Raw genomic sequence first — 22,598 nt, forward strand, 5'->3', positions numbered from 1 at the left:
ACGACAACAATGAACTAAGAACCTGCAGTTTTTCATTGCACCTACAGACGATAACATTTTCAATCCATCCGCGTTCACTCGCATCTGCGAAAACCAAAAAAAATGATGCACTATAGTATGCATGTAAGGCCAGTAGTTGCCGATGTCACTTCATAAAGTGACACCACTGCCTAAAATGGATTTAAAGTGATAAAGTGAAACCTGTATGCCTTTGTTTCTTCCGCAGAACACAAAAGAAGATATTTTGAAGAATGTTGGTAATATTCAGTTGATAACGAAGAACCGAACACTCATTGACTTCTATTGTATTGACACAAAACCAATGCAAGTCAATGGGTGCCGGTAAACAACATTCTTTAAATATTTTCTGTGTTCTGCAGAAGAATGAATGTCATACGGGTTTGAATGACAAGAGTAAAGGATGACAACATTTAAATTTTCGGGTTAACTATCACTTTAATGGATATAATGGGATTTATATTGGTTGTAATGGAGACTGTAATGGTGTCTTCTGATATGAAATGGATTCTATTGGTGGGGTGATATTTGGTAGATTCATCATATTGGAATAATTCCCAAAAACAACACAAAAATGAATTTTGTGATTTCAGTGGGAAAAGCTAATGATTCATTATGGTATTGGAATGGAAACCTATACAATTTCTGTAATGGTTTCTTTTGGGTTTCTATTGCTTATTGTTTTTAGCAAGTATTACGTGTCTCCTCACATATGGATACCCAGGGTTTCCAAAGTGCTTTTAGTTGGGTTTAGAATTTTGCGTTTGGAAATACTCGCTTGTCGTAGTGGTGCTGTAAATCTACACTTTGCTGGAGAAACGGTAATAACAAACACGGTCCTGTGTTCCACCATTGTTGTTTTGGTTCAACAAACACATTATACGCTTGTGAATGAGATCACTGTTTTCAAAACAAAGTTGCACTCTGAAACCCATTGTCAAACCTGTATTTGACCATGGGTTTTCAACTCCCAAAACGCTGTTCTCCTGCATGTAAAAGAACAGCTAAAGTGCTGTTTCAGTTTTTAGTTGAAAATGGTGTCGTGTAAACGTAACCTTATTTTTAAAACCGACTAGCTGTTGAAAAACTAAAAGGAGGTCTTGTAAAAATAAACAGTGTCACCTGATTTCAGTGTGTTTCTTGGGGCATAACTATCCTCAAAATACGTTTTAAAAACCTGTCAAATATCAAAACATAAACAACAAATTAGAAAAAATCAATAGTAGACTAGCCAGGTTGTTGGATGACTAAACATTTATAAACCACCGTGACCCGTTCCATACTCGCTGTGCTCCCATCCTTCTGTCTCCTCTCCTTTACTCCTTTCATAAAAAACGAGACAACAGCCCAAACAAAAACGAAATCTATGAACAAGCCAGTGAGTAGAACTGCGATCGAACGTCCAACCTTTCTCTTCCTTGCTCAGGGCCAGGGCATCTGTGCGTCTTTGTCTACACTTAATAGAGCCGTCTGTGGGCTCTCTCTCAGGCCAGCAGGTTGTAGGGCACTCGTCCTTCTCATCGGCCAGGCGAGTGAATCGGGCCCCTCGCCGGGCAAGAGAGGGAGGCCCCGGGGGCTGAGGAGTCTTTAAATCTGACTACAAGACATTATGCACTTAGAACAAAAGGCTGGGGTAATCCTACCTGCTTGCTGTTCACGGCTGCCATTGGCCTGTTATTGTTTGCCTCATCCCTCCTAAGAGGAGGTCCATTGATGACTGAACTCAATTACCATGGTAACTCACACCGGTGACCCTACGCCTCCCCGCTCTCGCTATCTCTCCGCAGCGGGACCCCGCGACCTCGCGGAAAAACTTTGTGGAGGGAATACGCGACCCTAAACACGGTCCTCCATCGCGCTGCTGCGTCGGCGCTCTCTCTTTCTGGACTCTTTCTTTCCAGAAATAGGCGTTCTGAATGGTGGGATTGAAAATAAAGTTTCAGGCTCAGCAAGTGAAAAGGCTTCAAACTGGTTGCGATTGTGTTGTGGATACAAAAAGAACCCTTCTCAGGATTTACACGCCCCACTGGAACCTTAAGTGGAACAAGCCCTCAGTGTTTGCACGCAAGCTCTGTTACACTTTTAAGTATCTCTGATGTTTTCCTTTTGCACCTAAAACCCCCAAAATCAGTTAAACTCTGTCGTAATTAAATAGTTAAATTGAGGCATACTTCCGAGGAGCAAAGAATGCGTTCGTGCCACAGAAACCAAATGCTTGTGTGTCTGTCAGCTAAAGTACCAACAGTGTCCAAACAGGGCCCTTCTTTAGAAAAACACGCAGCGAAAGAAAGAAGCTCGTCGAGATGAACTAAACGGCGGGAATTACAGCCTGTGATCGTGTCATTGAGTAAACACACAATGAAGAAAAAGGGTTGAGGAATAAAAAGGAGAGAGGGAGAGCAATCGAGCAAAAGAGAGAGAGAGAGAGAGAGAGAGAGAGAGAGAGAAAGAGTTTGGTCCCAGGGCAAAGTGAACCATTCTCCTCACAAAGGAACGCTTAGGGGAGGATTGAGCCAAGCGGGAATGAGGAGCATAACACTTGTGGGGTTCGGCCTCAATGGGGGGAACGAAATGGAATAAACCAGCGAGCACTTCAGAGCCCTGCGGTGCACCTGAATGGGTACGGGGAGGGCGGGGGGCAACGGGGGGAGCGCAGAAGGTGAATGGGCTGCTTTTTGGGACCAATTTGTTTCTTTTCACCCCTTTTCTCTGCCTCTGTGCTGACAGATGTACAAAGGCGGACCCGCGCTGAGCCTCTCGTATACATGAACCCGCTAGCAGATGTCACTTTTGTCAGACAAGTTAATCAAACAAATGCCACCATACCTCACTTGTATGTCACGGAGAGAGCGAGAGAGGGGGAGAGAGCCAATAGAGCGCTAATAGAACCAGTTAAGACCCACAACAGTCAAAATACACCTCCACTGCTCAATTGGCTCTACGTTTCCCATTAGAAAATCTGTTGCTGTTAGTGTGGGTCTATTTAAATGAGCTTCAGTTTGCCGTTAGGCTACGCAAGTGACCAAAAAAACGGACTCTTTAATTATCAGAAACCTGAAACTCTAACATCTGCCTTGCATTCTGAAAGAGGCAAACCCCTTTAATGTGTTTTAAACACTGTGAAAGGACCGGATGGGTCCCTTTTAGTCTTTTTTTTAATATCGACCTACAAGCATTTAGATTATTCATCTAAGGCTCATTTTTTTTCAATTGGTTTAGATCTACAATAAAGGGATTAACTGGGAAGAAAAACAATAAGCAATTTAAATCGTCTTTAAACGCAATCTGAAGCTTGAAAAACAAAAACAGGAATCAAAAATGTGTTCGAAACATAATTATTGTGCTCAAAATATTTCAATTTTCTCAAAAGTAAAAGTATTTACAACAATATCCTTTGTAGTTGTTTTTTGTAGTTGTGTTCTTTGTTTGCAATATAAGAAAACATCTGATTTGTTTATCTTTCAGACCTCTGGAATCTAAACTGTTTTCCACCACAGTATTAACTCTGTGTGCTAGCTCAAGTTGATTAAACTGTTCACTTGGGTTAGCTAGACCTGCAAAGTGCCTAAGTGTCCCAGACAGTGAAGTGGTATTGCAGTCCGTGAAACAGAACATTATCTTAACCCGCCTCATTTTTCAGTCTCTACTTGTTTCTCGCAGCTCATTTACCATCAGCACGGCGATTAAACAGCATTATTCGTCGCCGTAAAGTGCAATCTCGCCGATCTGATAACTGCCAAGGTCAACAGAAATACTTCAAATCAATCAATGCAGGCAGGCCGCAATCTCCACTAGAAGCAGATTAAGTGTATAATTGACTCGTGTAATCTGAGCGTCAGCTCTCAGACATCCATGCACGAGAGGCAGGACGGTACAGCAGTATCAGTGAAGCGCTGGATTTGGAGATGGCTTTTTTTAATCAATGATCTCCGGGCTCCTCCCCAATCTGACAGATGAGCTCTCATGTTAAGCACAGCTGCTTTAATCTCGCTCTCCTTTCAAGAACGGACAGGCTGGCGAAGTGAAATAAATTAATTTTCTCCCCCTCCCTTTCTATCCCCTTCTCTATCGTCCACCATGCTGTACTCAATCTCGGCCATTGGCAAATGATTTGCCTCTTACGGTTCCTAAAAGAGTCAACACCTTCTGCAGCCAGAAGTTTGACATGAGAGTTCCAAACTTAAAAACGATATGTTAACGTTCAAATTTAGTCGACTTCTTAATCCTATTTGAAGAACTTGTCAGAATATTATCAATAACATACTCAGACAAAATTAATCAATACAATTAACAAGAATTATTAGAGATTCAAAGATATTATGGCCAATAATCGGTATACGCTGATAGAAACACATTTTCACACTATTGGCAATCAGCCTATATATCCTGTCAATCAAAAGAGGACAGAAAAAAAATATGAATTTGTGCTTCGTATATAGAAAGCTTTAAGAAACATCACCAGTTGATGTTCAATATTAATAATCATTATATGAATTATTAACGTACAGAAAGTTAAGAAATATGAACCTAATCAGAATAGGGATCGGCAGATATTACTCCAAGTAATCATCTTGGTGGATAAATTTAGTATCAATGCATCTCTATTCCATTCCATTCCATTCCATTTTCTACCGCTTATCCGAACTACCTCGGGTCACGGGGAGCCTGCGCCTATCTCAGGAGTCATCGGGCATCAAGGCAGGATACAGCCTGGATGGAGTGCCAACCCATCGCAGGGCACACACACTCACTCATTCACTCACGCACTCACACCCTACGGACAATTTTTTCCAGAGTGCATCTCTATTAATTATATTTAATTAGTCTATAATAAGTAAATTATTATAAAATAAGTAGTAAGTAAAAGCCTGTATTAAATATCATATTAAAATAATAAAAAAAATGTTTTGCTTAGTATATCAAATAAATATATATTAAGCAAATCGTAAACAAGCTTCTAAAAATGACTAGTATTATACTATCTTCATTTTTTTATGCATGGTTTAAGATTGAGAATCATTTTTATCTGTTTTCATTTTTATTATCTGTTCCCATATGGTGAGTTTGTCTGTATTATAAAACACTGTTATGAAAGCCATATTTTGAACGAGTCAAACAGCACGTATAATCATCTTATTCTGGCCAATGTGCCATCTCTGTTTATGAGAAATCAGCATCCTTGACCCCAATTAACCCAAGCTTAGCGTGGGCCACATATACTTCAATATGACAACCGGCCAAGAATCACCAAGCAATTATACTACATCCACCAAACAGATCATTTCAAAGAGGATTACTTAAAACAATCTAAAAATTATAAAGAGTTGAAAAGGGGGAGGAGGCCATCAAGAACGTTTCAATTACTCGAGCCAAAAAAACTAAAACCATTTTAGCGGATTCAAATACCGCACCAACAGAGGCATCAGATACCACAACAAATAGATCCATGCATTGACAAGACAATGCCACTTTCATAAGTTATGAGTAAAAAAATCTATATTTGAAAAATAAGGTCAAAAACTGTATATTTTAACTCTTAGTGCCAGTGTTAGAGCTGCTGCTATAAGCCAATATCAAGATCCAGTGACTCTTTAACAAAAACAACTAATAAATATTATCAATATATAATTTACTAATAAACAGCAATGAGTTTAGGTTAAAGTTCATCACTGCCCATGGTTAACAAATCTGTTTTTAAATAAAATATAGTCTATATTAAAAACTTTTATACTCATATTCTATGTTTCCTTGTATCATTTATGTCTCAAATCAAGAAAAATGGATAAAGTAAACAAACATGGAAAAGGGGGACTGCTGTTCTTTTAAACCCATGTAATTGTTCTTTTATAATCGATCTTCAGTATGTCTTGTAAATAAGAAAAGCCTAAGTACCGTTTCAATTCGAGCGCATATAGCGGGTTTAAAACAACAGCACATGGTGTTATGGCTCATTGTGAAGGATGTTATGACATCTTTAACAAGTGAAATGATAAAGTAACAAGAAAACATTCGAGCAGGTTGCCTGGAGCCCCTGATAAAGAGTGGTGCTATTTGAGTGGCTGTTTAGCATAACAGTTAGAATCAACGTGAGTGTTTGTGTGCTTGTTTGCGTGAGACAGAGAGAGAGAAAGAGAGAGCGTGCATGTGTGTATGCATGTACACATGTTGTCTTTTTCAACTGCATGGTGGAAACGCTCTACAGAGGCCCGACCACTTCAGAGGATAGAGAGGGGAGAGATGTGCCATGCGTGCCCATCTGGGGTTGATGGTGGTTGGGTGGGAGAAGTGAGAGGTTTGGGAGGTGAAGAGTTGGATGTGGATGGATGCGTGTAAGTGCATGTAGGAGCGAAGTCTCTGAGGACACGGGCCATGCTAGTAGATGTACAAAGGAAGATTATTTGACTCTGAATCACGCCACTTGGCATAATGTGACAAAGAACAACTTGACAGGAAGGATAAGTTTCATTTTGGTTTGGGCGAAGAGAGAGAGAGTGAGGGAGGGAGGGAGAGAGAGAGAGAGAGAGAGAGAGAGAGAGAGAGAGAGCAAGAAAGGATGTGGAAAAATAAGGAAATGGTGAAATGACATGAAAAAGGATGCTCAAGGTAAGAAGAAATTTAATTTTTGCAATGGGGTAAACAAAAGCAAATGCACAGAACAGCTGAAAATAAGCAACATCTCATTCCGAGCAAACAAGACAAGAAAAGAAGAACAGAATATTTTCAGGCATCCTTAAAGAGGGGAGAAAGATAGTTAGGCATTGCAAGTCGAAGGAAATAACAGAAAAATGTTATCAGTACAAGATGACATACAGCAAAGACAGCGGATTAAAGCACTATAGACTTTACAGTCTGTAGCTCAGAGCTTTCTCAGAAAAACTCACATACCACAGTTCATATGTTTAAAGCATCTCATAGTAAGACTACTGATCGTGGGTCAGTTTTCACTCTCCAGTAAATGACAAGGTATGAAAGTCAACACTGAATCAAGATCAGGACTCTTACTTGACTTTAAGACATATGACACGAGGAGCCATATTCAAAAAGAATTCAGAATGGGAGCGCTGTGTTCAGATCAGTTTTTCGTGAGTTTGAAAGAAACAAACAGACAGGAAACCTGATTCCAGATCAGCACTCCTATTCCGGCTTTCTTTCTGAATATAAGCACAAGTCTTCAGCCACACAATGCAAACAGACCTCTCCCACTACGCACACTTAACAAACTGGTCAAAGGATTATAACCAACATGATGGCTCTGGCCATCCCTTAAGACAGTGTTCTCCGCTGTGTCCCTCCCCTTCACTGTTTCTTATTTAACCCTTCTTTCTTTTCTCCAGTGTTTTCCTCATTCTTTTCTTTAAGCCTTTATTACAATAAGCTCAAGGTTTGGAGGGCTTCTCTCTATTTGGATCTCCTTAGTGGGAGATTTGCTCCGGAAATAGGCCAGTTGTCTTTGTCACACCCCCCCGCCCCGACTATCAGCTCAAATGAACAAGATGAAATCCTTTCCAATATCTGTTTTAGTGTATCCAATTGGTCTCATTTCTGTTTTGCTTTTCTATTTTTCTGAATGCAAGATATCCTAAATAAATGAATCCTTTCTTACTGCATATTTATATTCACTGTCAAAAATGAAAACTTTGGTGACTTTGGTGAGTAAATAAAAGTTTGTAAATAAAAGTCCAGCTAGGAACGCAATACATCTTTTTAATCCGACTGTAAAAATCATATTCTAACAGGTGCGTATGTCACTTATTTAATGATGTCACGTGCACCTATCTTTTTATTTACCTCAGCTAAATAGTTACCATTATGAGAAGTTCGTATAGGATGCCTAAAAACATCTCAAATAAACAAATTAAATGATTAATAAAGATTATCTAGGAAATCTTGTTACATTTGTGCTGGCAAAAAGTTATTTTGGACTTTGTATTTATATCTCACATGCTTGTATGTCTACCTTACATGCATGTGTGTTGCAGATGGCAATAACTACTACAAGGGACAGTTTACCCCAAAATAAAAAAGCTGTCATCATTTACTCACCCTCTGTTTAAATATCTTTGTTCTAATGAAAACAGAGAAAGATATTTGGAAGAATGCTTGTAACCTAACAGTTCTTGGCCACTATTGACTAGCATAGTAGGACAAATGACAAAGGTTGTCAAAAGTGCCCAGAACTTTGCTTTCCTAAATTCTTAAAAATATTATTTTTATGTTTAAAGGAACAAAGAAAATTATAAAGAAAATTGTTCTTCTATTGCAGTGAATGGTTGCCAAAAATTGTTTGGATCTAAGCATTCTTTCAAACAACAACACGATTTATGCAGGTTTGAAACAACTTGAGGTTGTGTAAACGAAAACAGAATTTTAATTTTTGGGTGAACTGTTCCTTTCAGTCAGTTCTGCATGTCCCTTTGTGTGAGAACACATCTTAAGATAATCCTCCTTCAGAATTTTACGTACGTTTAGAAATGACAAGCATAGCCAAGGGGAAATTAAAGCCAGAACACACATAGCACTGCAAACCAGAGAGGAGAGGGTTAAGCCAGAAAAACAGTGCAAGAGAAACAGAGAGAGATTACAAGGTAGAGACAAAGAAACAGGAAGAAAAGAATTTAAGAACCAGAGAAAGAGAGAAAATAAGAGGCAGATCCCAAAATGTGACTTATCCCTCCTAGCCGGCTGTTATGTCACATTTTGGAGGGCCTCCCCCTTCACAGAGGGAGAAGACGAGCAATTACTTACATCAAATAACCTTTCTGTATACATCTCCTCATTGACCTTATCCCTCAAGATATCCTGAGAATGGCGAACAAATGTCACATAGCTGTCTGCAACATCCATCCCTGGTTTCTGCAGATAATGAAAAGAGAGGGAGGAAGAAATGATTAAAAAGTTCAATATTAAGATAAGCAATCAATTATTAGTACTTTGAATATTATGCATTTATACAACATAAAAACTTTTATTTTTTATTGCATAAAACGAAAAATGTAATATAACCTTCAAATTAATATTCCACTTGCATTGTTGGTACCACCATTGTTCGGTTACCAACATTCTTCAAAATATTTTGTTTTGTTTTGCAGAAGAAAATCATACAGGTTTGAAATGACAAGAGGGAGTGTAAATAATGATAGAATTTTCATTTTTGGGTGAACTATCCCTTTAAAGTTTTTTTGTATAGAGCATCAAATGAATGGCTTGTTCTCCTCATTTATGTAATTTGCTCTGAATATAAGCATCTGCTAAATGCTTATATGTAAAATGTTTAAATGCAATACTGAAGTCTGCTGGAATAGCTGTCGCTTACATGCACAGTTTGAAATAGACATTAGGATTTGATATTAATAAATAAAATAACAGCCTTTGCCTACCATGCTTTAAAAAAACTTTGTGAAATAGAGATGTGGTCATAAAAAAATGTCGAATTAAAGCAAGTAATGTCTTACCAATCTAACACTCATGATAATTGTTATTTTCTTTTCACATTTTAAAGCAGAAAGCGGCTGTCATGTCAATAACCAGCTTTCTAGTAGTTTAGCAAATAACATTTCACCTGACACGAGTCAAAGCAGCTAAAAAGCGTATCCTTTTTTCTTTTCGATCAAAATGTGAGTCTTGTAAAATGAGCTGTCACTCTCTGGTCTAAAATGAACAGACCGGGAAGGGGAACAAAGCAAATGAAACAGCAAAAGTAACATGAACCCAGAACAAAATAATTTGGAGTGTTTTGGCCCCCTGCTCGGCCTGAATGCGGAATTAAACACATCCCGTGCCAGCGGGCATCTAAGGGTCATCTGAATTGGTAATTGTCAGACACTGTAAATTGAACTTATTTCGCACGTCTGTGTTTCTTTTAGAGGGTGCAAATGAGCAAGTATTTCAGACGTCATTTTATTATTAAGCAAACAATTACCATGGAAACACAAGATCTCTGACCCACAGACCACGTGTTAGAGAGAGAGCGAGAGAGAAGATTCTATTCTTCATGACAGGGGTTTAAATGAAAAAGCCTCACGTTGTGACCGAATGTGTTGGCAGTTAAGGAAACTCAGTGATGTGAAGCTGAATGCAACATGAAACGAATTGGACCTTGTGGCATCCTCACAACGTTCTTTTGTTGCACAACACACACATCACACTGTCTGCTGACGGGGGTTCAGAGCCCAATACACAGCTCTCTCCCACATACATATGAATGGCCATTTGGGGCTAACAGATGACCATCTGCACAGCAGGCCACAGCAGATATTAGCCTTATTTTAAAACCATGTAATGAAAAAAAAGTGTAAAAATATGATTTCTAAATTGAATACATAAATGTGCGACAGATCTATGGCTAGTAAAACAGATAAACAATGCATGAATATGAGCTTGATAATTGATTAATAAACTGATAAAAGATAACAGTGCTACTTACAGGTACATCCACATATTTTGAAGCAGCTTTTACCTATAAATATATTAATAATAAATTGACATTTGAAGGCAGAAAACAAAAGTACACAATCACAATACAATTGAATATATGAATGTACAATACAATCAGGCACGGTACAAGTCTGGCTCGACTGGGGGGGAGGCATTCATATATTCTGGTTTGACAGAAATATAATCATAGTTCATTGGATGCATTATTTTAATGTGATTAAATTGACAGATAATTATATAATATGTTTTTTTAATATGTCATACAATACTATGACATATTATTATTTCACTAGTATTTCATTATTTTAATTGTCAGCTGGATATTTTTGGAGGGGCCCAAGAAAAATCTAAACCCAGCCCTGCGTACAAATAATTGTAAATGTAAAATATTATTTTCAAAAGAGAGCACCTTTTTACCAAGTTAAAAAAGTATAGGTAAAACATTTTCAATAAAAGCTTGGCTGTTTTTCAGTAAAACAAGGGCTTAATTTGTGCCGGAATAAGCCGGCACCTCACTCGGCAGATCCCGCTCCTAAAGCACTAATGGAAAATGTTTGGGCTGACCTGTTGCGTGCATATATTAAATTAAAAAGCACGTATAATAATGATAATGGCAATAACTATTTTATTTAGAAAAATGTAGAAAACTTACAGAATGCGCATCTGTCATCTCCTTTCCTTTAATGTAAACTTATTTGTGGAGCTCTGCGCCTCACAAACTGAACCAAACTCAGCAGCATAGTTTTGTCACAATTTTTTCCCTTTCGTTTTGTTAATCTGTTAATTGTCATATATTCCACGTATTTTTATTTGCTTCGCATTTTTTCTTTATATACTGAAGGGAACTTTTCTTGATTGATACTTCAGAGAGAGATATTTGTGTTGTTGGACAAAAGCTGCGAAGAGACGCAGAAAAACTGATGATTATCTTAATAAGCCTAACGTTGTACTAAATCAACGTTAAACTTACAAATTCTACACAAATGTTGAGGGCTGTGTTTTCTTTACATGAACAAATATATACAACATCATTATTATGACAATAAACTGTTTCCATCACCTTCGCATGTCCATTTCCATTTAGGTTTATGCGCATTTTCAAAACATCTCAATATGTTGAATAGAAAACCCCTCAAAGATTGCACATTCCGTTACTTCTCCTCACCCCACTAACTGGCCGGATCTGCCACGCCCCCTTATTCCGGCAGCTCAGAATTGACAAATTAAGCACTGAGTAAAACCAACTGAAGACAGAATTATTCTTACTGTAAATGACAGGAAGGACGAAAACAGCGTGCCCTCATCGTAACGTGACAATTTGGCCAAAACGCTCTCTAGGATTACAACAAACTGTAACACACCAAATAAATAAACAATAAAAATACACAATACTCCTTGAATGAAAGCATTTCATGAGCTTGTAAAACAATAGTAACGACAACCTTTGAACATTTCAAATTTAAGCACAACCCTCCAATTATGTCAAATTGACCCCAAAGCAACTTTGACATCTTCCGAATAATATAAAGATCGTATTATATGATGATTCTATGATAATAACATATATATAACAAAATGAACATAAAAGTTATGTTTTCAGTAATTGCATCAGGAACTAGGGCATTAATGGTGTGTGGTTTTATTTTTGTTTGTTTTGTTTTTTTAAAGAATTTGAAGCCTCTATGAGAATCAACAACATTTGTGCTTTCTGCAGGAACTTAATTCAGAGAACTCAGAAGTCAAATAAAATGGCCCTCATAAAATACTAATCAAAATCTTATGTTTTGTTGTAATTCTATTTAATATTCTATTATAAATATTATGTAGGTAAAGTGTGGGTAATAAAGCAAATATCAATTACAATTTTAGCAATTTATCATATTACAACACGTGTGGGGTCAATATGACTCCACACATCATATCCTTATTAAAATGTACACATGCATAAAGGAGAGCTGAGAGATATAAACATGAATGAAGATTGAATGCACATTAAAATAGAATCACTTGCAAAGTCTAATTTTACTTTTCTGAACCATAGCCTGAAGAGGCAATGACATCCAAGCATAAAGACATAAATTGAGAATATTCATTAACTGGAAGCGCTACCTTTGCCACAAGTAAAGTTGTCATTTCTTTCACCGTCTCCTCAATGAGATTGTCAATTTGCGAGTGATATTGTCTCTGTAAAATAGAAACATAATCAGTAAAAACTACAGTATTCTGTTTTTCTCTGTCTCTCTCATCTGTTTGGGGGTTTTCACCTGGGATAAACTGCGCAAACTGAAATCTCTTTGTCTCTCGTAAAGGCGGATGGGTAATTAATTCAGTTCTGATCATTACCTGTCTCAAGATGCTACGGATATGAAATGTCTCACTTCTAGCACATGTATATTCAGGAGCAGCTATCACATATGGTAATATAATCAAAACAATTTAAGTGTCAGAGGACTGGGAAAAACTGCTAGGATTGTTAATTATACCTTTGGGACATAAGGGTGAGAATTCAATTGAATTGTTAGCCACACTTACCCATTCTTTAACAAACTTTCACAAGATTGAGATAAAGGATGAAAAGAAAGATACAGCAGAGGTGACAGTAACAATTAGAGAGCAAAAGAGAGAAAAAAGAGAATGTTTCATTCCAGAACAGAGTCAAAGTAAATAAAAATTCAGAAACAATGGAAAATTGCCATGCTAGTGAATCATTCAGCTACATAATACTTTGTGCATATAAAAACGGATTTGCAAATATATACAATGCATATATATGCTTACAAATATAGCTTCGGTTCATATATACATAATGCATATACTGTACATTGGTCCAAAAGATGAATTCATGCATTTCCATAGAGATTACAGAATAGATAAGCACATTATGAGGATGTTTAATATTGGAAATTGTGGAAGAGAAAGTGTGCATTTGCACTGATGGTTAAGAGACAGAAGATTTAGAACATGAGATGGGTGTAGCAGAAAGAGAAATGGTGTTCTTTACCTCTTGGCTGAGCTCCATGGCGCATAGTTTGGCAGACTGGGCTTTGGCATCCACCATGACATTGAACATGGTGCATATAGACTGAGGGACACGAAAGTCTGTGGTGCGAGGACTCTTCTGTAACTTCAATTCAAAGGCTATTCTTGTTCTGAGAAATAAAAATGATATAACTCTGTAATTGGTTTCTCTTTGGTACCTGAGAATTGAGCATGACTGTCAATTGTCATTCAATAACGAAACAAAACAAAAATTCGAAAATTCGAACGATCCTAGAGGTTTAAGTAACATCTGGGAATGACCATATTGTTATATGTAGCCATTTAGTCACAATTTCCATCAGACGTTCATTGTGTGGATTGAAGTGTGAATGGAAAAGCAGTTCATTATTTAATTTGTTAAGCCAGATCATCTTCTGAATCAACAAATTACCATGACATTACTTACTACAGTTTCTCAAAGCACTTCAAATCAAGTCTTGTTACAGCAACCCACTTCATTCACACCAAGCACACAAAGACTTCATCATGCCTCGAGAGCAACTAGAGGAATGCTGCTAAGCTACAAGACATCTTGCTTGACATTCGAACAACACTAAGTAGTAGGATTACAGATGTGGGCAAGGACACAAAGTCTGCTAGCCCTTTATTTTGTAAGAGAAATGGAAAGGCCAACACATTTGTCAAATATGGTCTTACTTTGTACATGGGGAAAAACAATACGGTAGGATCTTATTTATTTTAATGATGGATGTGGAGTTATATCATGAGCAATTAGGTAGGCAAAAATATGTTTTTTTATAAATATCACAATTTTAGATAAATCAGAAAATATTAATATGAATATAAATGTAATTCTTAGCTTCTTGCTTTACTGTTAATAACTCAGTTGAAAGATACAAACAATTATTTCATGTCGTTTTTTAACGAATAAAATGATACAAATTTATAAATCAATTAAAACTTCAATTCATAACATTTGTGTTTGATGCTTGATGCATTTACCATGTGATTTATTAACGCTTGCCAATGTCTCACCGTTTCACACAGGACTCAATCATGTCACTAGACATGAGTTTGAGTCGACTCTCCAGGTGCTTTGCGAACTCTTCTTCCGGCCAGTGCAGGTCTTTGATGAACGTCTGTAGAGCATCCAGCTTCCAAAACAAATCTTCGGAGGTACCTGAACCATTACTGTAAACACGTGCAGAGGAGGTGAAGTATATACAGTTAGTTATTGTTGTCTTTGGAGCATGTCGGGGAGGAGAAGCTCCACGAGAGGACAGAAATATCTAGGGGCAGGACAGAAGGTATGGATATGTTTCAGGATATGACACCTGGGTTCACTTCACACTTCAGGATGACATTTGATTGAGTTATTTTTACCACGATCGTTGCTCAGTAGATGCAAAGCCATGGTGGCTTCAAATTACTGATCGATCTGTGGTCAAAATAAACAGTTTAACCTATAAAAGCTAAATGATACCCAGTTAGGCTTTGTTGGGATATTTGAGTGCAGGAGGGGTCCAATAATTTACATTAAGGTTAAATGATCATAGGATCCCGGGTAAAGGTTGCATGATGATGAGGAGAAACGGTAAAAACTGTAAAATTAGGAAAAACAGGAAAGGACAAAAGTAGGGCCGGGATGATCTATATATTCCCATCTACTACACCCTACAGTATTTCTCAAGAGATGGTACACCCCAAGCTTCTAGTCTAGGAGCCCATAGCCATTAAATACAACACTAGATACAACTACATTTTACACCTGTCTCTTCTTCTATTCTGATAAATAGGGAAAGGATGAAGATGTTGGAAAGATACCAGATTTTATCAATTGAATGACTCTAGATGACACATCCAATGATTTAATCAGCATCAACAGCAATGCAATCGTTTTTTTGAATGCCAAAATAGGTTGAATATGACAATGGAGTGAGTTAAGGGCAGTTACATTTTTCTTGCCATTTTATTTGGTTGAGATATTACACACTTTAGATGTCTAGATTTTAAAATATTAAAAAAATTGATATCTATGTAGTGCTGTTTGTATCTTTCAACCCCTTCCATGCTCTGGGTTACAAATATTTTACATTTCCATGCTGTGGCCTTAGCAGTGACATACTGAAATATGTTATAAACACAATTTCTGAGAGGAAATAGAGGTCTGTGGATCTGGCAACCTCTTGTGTTTACCTGCCACCTTACACATGCACAAAGTGTTACACAGCAAGTGTTTTCTTGTGTGCGCGTGTTTGTGATGTAGAGAATCGTTTTTCAATTACCATGTCTAAATATAAGCCAAAAATCCCTCGGCTCACCTATGACAACACCCACACCCACAGATTATGAATTCATAATCCGAATTTTTCAGAAAAAAGTAAAGTACTTGAAATAAGTTTGTAATTTTGTACAATTGAGTGCTATAATGTGATCAGATCTTCCTTTAAGTAATGATAACTTAGACGCATGGGTCACGTCAAGCCAAAATTTATTCAGACACCTTCAACATTTCTCATATTATCACCGTTTATTCGCTGTAGTTTAGAAAATGGTAACAAAATATGACAAGAATTTATAGTTAAACTGTATAAGAACAAATCAGATAACTTTGATAGAAAGGTATGTATTGGATTAGGTTGAATAGCTATCAACTGTTAAATTTAAGTACACAATTAGGGGGCAATCACATAGAACGCACTTTTTATGTTAGAAAGCCGTGCTCCTTTTTTGGCATGCAGCATTTTTTTATGTCGCTACTCAACAACCGAAACAGCTGTACTGTCAGTCAAGGATTATAGCTCAAGCTCTCTAGTTGCTGTCATATTAGCTGAAACTTTAAAACAGGTAGATGCAGAAGGTGCTCGCTCTGATCTTGCTCGGTTAACCATCACAAGTTTCTCCTACATCACTGCAGTCTCCGGACATTTCAAGCAACTGTAAAGTTCTGTCACCACAACGGAAGCCCCGCCTCTCTATTAATTCGATTGGACAATGGAAAAAGGACGCATGACATCTACCGCTTTTCTGCTCGGAGTTAATTTGTTTTTCAACTTCAGGCGCTCCGAGCGCCCCGTCAAAAACGCGAGGCACAGCAGAAGGACAAAAACGCTGGGTGTGCATAAGCAGTTCGCAAAAACGCTCCCTGCCAACTGAAAACAATTTATAAGAGGCAAATAATTACCAAGCACAGCTAAATATTGTTCAGTATGTGTTGTAAATCAGTTATATATATATCAGATTGACTGATAGTCAACTGTATGAAGAATTTTGTGTATAATATGTCACGGTTTACTTTATCTTCACTTACATAAATAAATGACAGTGTCCTGCACCTGCTGGTAAAAAAATATAAAAAGTAAAAATGTGTAAACCTATAGGAAATTGGACACTTGTAAAGCATCTGTTTATTTATGGCAGACTGTTGAGGCATCTGTTTGTTGTCCCTGACGTGCATTATAACACATCACAATGAACCAAAACAGAGTAAATCAATAAAAGAACGAGATTTAGTGTAAATCTGTTTATAAACTGTATGCAATTAATTTGGAGAAAATCCCAATGTGAATTTAACCAGGTATGTTTGAGCTAAGGCCATTCATGCATGTATTAAAATCCAGCACAGATTCAGTACACACTCTGTATCAGATAAACCCGGGATCCAGTTGGGGGTGGAAAAGCTAGGCATTTGCATTGGTGGCAGATTAACTGACACTGGCAGATTTGGGACTTTGGGCATTTGTAGATTCACATTTGGTAGGTTGACACTGGGCAGACTACTTGTTAAACTCCTGTGGAAAGGAAAAAAACACAGGACAGAATGGTGATGAAGATAACAGAACAAAGCAAAAGGTGACTAAGGCCAAAATAACTTTATATGTTTGTTAAAAGTGCAGTATGAGGAATTAATTCAGAGATGGCCTTTGAAAAAAGTGCAAATGAGAGGAAAACACAAGCACGTGTTTTTCTAAAGCGTAGATTTGATAATGGTGTTAGTTTTTTATAAGTCACACACTTTCTATCAAAGTGACTTGGATGGGAATGAAAATTTATATAAGAGTATAACAAGAACGAAGGACAGGAAAGAGATTAGAGCTAGTTACAGACTACAGACTGAAATAACAAAAGCAGATTTTTATATATCCTCTTCATACGGTACGGATATATTAAACGTGTCATTTCTCTTGTCATTTCAAACCTTTAGAACACAAAGGAAGATATTTTGAAGTATGTTTGTGACCGGTACACATTCACTTCTATTGTTTGGACACAAAACCAATGCAAGTCAATGGATCGCGCTGTTGTTCAGTTTCCGACATTGTTCAAAATATCTTCTTTTGTGTTCCGCAGAAGAAAGTCATAAATTGTGAATTTTTATTTCTGGGGGAAACAATCCCTTTAACCAACAGATCAAGAGAAAAATCGACATCTCCCCCAAACAAATCACAATAATCCCATTACACATCCCAAAACTCAATATAAAGTGATAAATCAAGTTCTTACTTGACAGGTTCCCAAGACTCTCGTTCAAATCCTCTATGTATGGACTGAGCTATGGAGGACTCCATAAGATCCACGTACCTCACAACCAGAGGCGCAAAAAGGTCTTGAAGATGCTTGTGGAACTTCCCGTTACACAGATTATCTGCAAAAGCAGAGTGGGAAAGAGAACTGTCAACAAACGCTGTGAACTCTGTAGTAACACAGAAAGCGTGCGACTAAGCAATGAGTATGAAAGTGGCCAGAATGCTTTATCATGTGATGACTAAGAGGAGCATTCACAGCTTCTCTCTCACTCCAGTCTCTCTTACTGTACTCAAGGTCGATACACAGTAGGTTCCGTGTTTGTTTGCTTCCCCTGATTGCTCACTTCCAATTAGCCACTTGAGCGGCAGTGGTTGCACACTTGGCTGCGTCTGTCCGCAAGCGAGTGGCCGGAGCTGTGGGGACTCCCAGGCTTCTCTGTTTTAGACCTCATTAGCACCATGAATGGATTCTGTTTTAGCGCCTGTCTGGCTATTTCATGCCTAACCTAGCGCTACAGGCAGAGGACAATAGTGACCTTCCATGTTGAAAGTCCTGTTCCACAGATGTAGTGCATGCTGTAGGCTGTTGTTTGTATTTGTGCTCTTGTGTTTAGGAGAATCAGGATGGTGATAGATGTCTATGTTGTGGTAAGGAGAGTCTTGCTATCTCTCTCTCTCTCCATTTAATGTATATACAACCACAGGAAAAAAAATCATTCCACATTTTAATTTAATCAGCATTTCTAGATCTATTGTGGCCATTCCAGTCCAGTCCATTTTCTCAGCAGCTATTCATTTTTCACTTTTTTTTCTATATATCTCTACCTTTAGCTATGCATGCCAATATCAAGATTTGGTTACCAGAAGTCAACAACCTGTCAAGCTGTTGAGTCAATAGAATAATGAGTCAACTGAAGCTCATGGCAGTGTGGCTTTAGCACCATGGACAGCACCCTATTGACTTCAGTTCATTAGAGACGTGACATGGCCTTAAGCAAACTCTTTATATTCAATGTGATGGTTTGCCTCCCTGCACTTTCTATTATTTGGCCTCTCATATTCTACACTACAGTATAGGGTCTGTTAGGGTCCTGCTTTGTTGAAATGTATACATTGTTTGCATTCAATATGATTAAATCGCAACATTAAAATCTTAAAATGACAATACAATGTCCAGATGATGGCAATGATGATTATCAAAATTTCATAAATTATTCAATTTGGTCAATATATTTCTCTACAAATATTATGTAGACTTTTCCTACACTTTAGTATCCTTCAGAACAATAAAGAATATATGTGATCGTGCCTAACTGAAGTCATTTTGTGATTTGCTGTTTTTTTCACAAAATGTAAAAGAACATACTGTGAGATCTCATCATAATTTTTTTCATATTGACTGAGTAAGAACAATAAAATGATTCAAACCAATAAATCTTAGCATCAATAAAATCAGCTTCAGTATAATGAATGACAATTAGAGTATGGTTCCTTAAAATCTACCATACCTTTTCAATGACAGTGATAAACACATATCACCTGTTCTAGTCATTTTTTAGCTATGACAACTTTTATTAGATTATGAGACTTTAGCCCAAATTTCACAGACAGGGTCACATACAGTGTGATATAATAATGAGAAGAAGAATAATGCCTCAAGAGCAGTGATACACATCAGTCCAAGACAGACAAGATGATTGTAAAATGCTTACAGTCTATGCGCAGGAAGTCGTTGAGAAGTTGAAAAAGGGGGAAGCTGTCCCAGCTGTCTGGGGGTTGAACCTCCAGTGCTGCATCCATGTCCACAGCATAGAGAGAGAGGAACGTCTCGGCATGTTCGACCATCAGATCGGACCACCAAGCAAATGCCTGGAGAGTGAAAAAAGGCAACACAAGATCCAGAAAAAGAGAAAATCAAAAGCTTAATCAAAGATATAGTTCATCTAGATTTTTTTTATTAAATGGTATGGCAGTCCACAGATCGATCTATGCGTTGGTTGGTAAATTTAGCACCTCATTAAGATCACACTGTGGTCTCTGTGGACCCCGCACAGTTTTGAGATTTACAAACGCACGTTTCGTTGCATGTGCAAATCAATTCATCAATGTCATTTTTCACAATTACTTTCTCTGTGGAGTGTCATGTGTTGATCACATGCAGTGAAACTCCCATGCCACTACCTCTAAAACCAAATAGCTGAACTCTAATTTAAACTATACTCGCACACAGATTTTTTTCTGTGTGTATTTATTTATTTCATTTTCCAGATGCGAGTTTCTATAAGTCCATGCATAGGAATCAGAAAAAATTCCCAGCATGCAGCAGCAGCATTGATCAGCAGCACAAGCTCAATAAGCAACATAGTTTCCCTTAAATAACCAACTCTAACACACATCTGTATGACTGCTGCTGATCCAACTGCTGCTGATCCAACTGCCCTGCTGTGTTTAGCACATCTGGCCTGTACATATGACCCAGCAAAACATGTTGGACCAATGAAAAGTAAAGGTAGCTCATGGGGTCCTTTCCTTTAAAAGGCATGCTGTTGTCACTGACCACTCGAATAAACCTCATACCAGTGTGTTTGAAACCAGAAGAGCACTTTTGCTTTCTGTCTAAACATACAGAGAAATGTGGTTTAAATATTTCTAGTCAGAGCTGGTTAGTGAAGCTAGCAGGCCAAACTGGAGGACACGGGACGGAGGAGAGTTTAGAGTTTACGGGGTTGCGCAAGGACGAAAATGAGACCAGTCTCATTTTCTGTGAGGTTTGTTGCGGACTGCTTCTGGGGGTGAAGCGTTGGTCCCCCTCATATGCTTGTGGAAACACAAGCCACTTGCTCAACGCTCCACAGGGACAGCTGACCAGGGGAAGGATGGGGTGTCCAGGCAGAGATGGGTCGGCGGGGAGAGAAATTGAGGGAGAAGGTGGAGATCCCTTCATCCATGGTGCAGGAGCTTTTTGACATGCACATGGAGAGGGGGCTTTAGACTCTACATACCTCTTTACCCTTTCCAACGTTTTTTTCCAGCCAACGAACAAGTAATAAAAACAGTGAGAGTTATTTAGAATGTATTTTGATGCAATTCATCTTTATAAAGGCTTCACGATAGCTATTTTAAAGATGCAAATGGACACAAGAAGTCACTCATGAGTGTACAGCAAAATTCAGTGATATTGAATCTTGTTTAAAAAGAGGTTAGAATAATTATATTAATAATTTGCACAGATTTTATTTTTCAAACTGAAATTGTCTCAGATGGAGTAAAAATGATATACAGCTGTGAAAAAATAAGAGACCATTTCAAAATTTCATGAAATCAGCATTTCTAGATGTACTGTGGCCAGTCCTGTGTTGAATTTTATAAAAATCAAACCTCAGCAGTGACACAAAGTCATCCAACAGCAATGTGACGCATGCAAACCAATAAAAATTGAGGTTATCACATATAATACAAAATATATTTATACTTTTTCTAAATAAATGTACAATATGACTGTTGTATTACTTAAAAGATAATATTTGTTTTCTTTTCAGTATTTGAGTTTTTTTTTTTGTATCTGTTATTTTGACCTGTTTCTCCAGTTCTCATCTTCTGAAAATAAATGCAAATAGAAAAATATTTTTTAAATATGGTAGAAATATTGTTAGTAGTTTACAGAATGAAATAAAAATGATAATTTTACCTAAACACATAACTATAAATTGTACATTTAGAAAAATTGTTTGTGAAATTTGAAATGGCCTCCGCATCTGTACATTCATTCAACACCAATGGCCAGATTTGATGCAATTTTTATGCATGTACACCTTACATTTTTAAACATATTTATATTTGAACATGCAATTTCAATGACATGATACATGGCTGGATTACCAAACAAAATAACACAAACAACCCATGCATCCATATCTGTCTGTGTTATTTATTACAAATGGGTTTGAACGTTCTTAATGCTTTAGTAAACCTGGCCCCAGGAGTGTAAACAAAAACATGTTAGAATAGAATTTAAATGAATAGACATGAATAAATTATGCATCAGAAGTTTTACATTATTACTGTTTCTTAGTAAATTTGTTCTCATGCTGCATGATAATAATTTCAGTTCAGCCAAGTCTGAAGTTAAACAGCTGAAATCCATCCGTTCATCTATCTGTCAATCAAAAACATGGACAAACAAATAATCCAGTCAAATGAGCTGCAATCCGAATCTCTGAAATTCAAAGTAACTTCAGAATGAACCAAACTGAAACTGAATAAACCCAAACCCTGCAGGTGCCTCACTCTTGGTTTGCTATGCCCAAGTAATGCCTCTTCAAGGGCAGGCCAGATCATGAGGCTGGCATGCAAGAGCAGGGTACGGCACTGATGAAAGACAAATAGTGGAAATACTATACCGCCTGACCTCCAGTATTTATCTCTGTAGCCTGTGAAGCACATAATTTAGAACACATATACCACCACTGTAAGGATCATAGCTTCTCTTTTGTGTTCCTGTACCACAACTGGAACAGACTGAGGCTAAAAATACCAAATTGTCAAGGATCGCAAACACTGATAAAATGTACAGGAACTTGCAATGCCTCTTTGCTTTTATAAGGAAGGCACAAAATTTGT

The 22,598-nt window shown here is 37.5% G+C and overlaps 1 protein-coding gene across 8 annotated transcripts in view; it reads right to left on the reverse strand.

Annotated features, from left to right (window-relative positions):
• cadpsa (Ca2+-dependent activator protein for secretion a) overlaps positions 1-22,598 on the reverse strand; it is a 94,859-nt gene that overhangs the window by 5,958 nt on the left and 66,303 nt on the right. For 3 of the 8 annotated variants that reach the window (XM_056734236.1, XM_056734235.1, XM_056734233.1), the window contains 9 exons: positions 19,691-19,847; positions 17,956-18,097; positions 14,488-14,643; positions 13,454-13,601; positions 12,985-12,999; positions 12,562-12,636; positions 11,719-11,802; positions 10,442-10,474; positions 8,764-8,871 (listed from right to left, as the gene is read on the reverse strand). In XM_056734236.1, coding sequence (XP_056590214.1) covers positions 8,764-8,871; positions 10,442-10,474; positions 11,719-11,802; positions 12,562-12,636; positions 12,985-12,999; positions 13,454-13,601; positions 14,488-14,643; positions 17,956-18,097; positions 19,691-19,847 — 918 coding nt within the window. Of the gene's footprint in view, positions 1-8,763; positions 8,872-10,441; positions 10,475-11,718; positions 11,803-12,561; positions 12,637-12,984; positions 13,000-13,453; positions 13,602-14,487; positions 14,644-16,409; positions 17,244-17,955; positions 18,098-19,690; positions 19,848-22,598 lie in introns of those variants that run through there. The other 5 variants (XM_056734237.1, XM_056734234.1, XM_056734239.1 and 2 more) reach the window with 3 other exon arrangements.

Source organism: Triplophysa dalaica, chromosome 21, assembly GCF_015846415.1.
Source record: "Triplophysa dalaica isolate WHDGS20190420 chromosome 21, ASM1584641v1, whole genome shotgun sequence".
Classification (NCBI taxonomy): domain Eukaryota; kingdom Metazoa; phylum Chordata; class Actinopteri; order Cypriniformes; family Nemacheilidae; genus Triplophysa; species Triplophysa dalaica.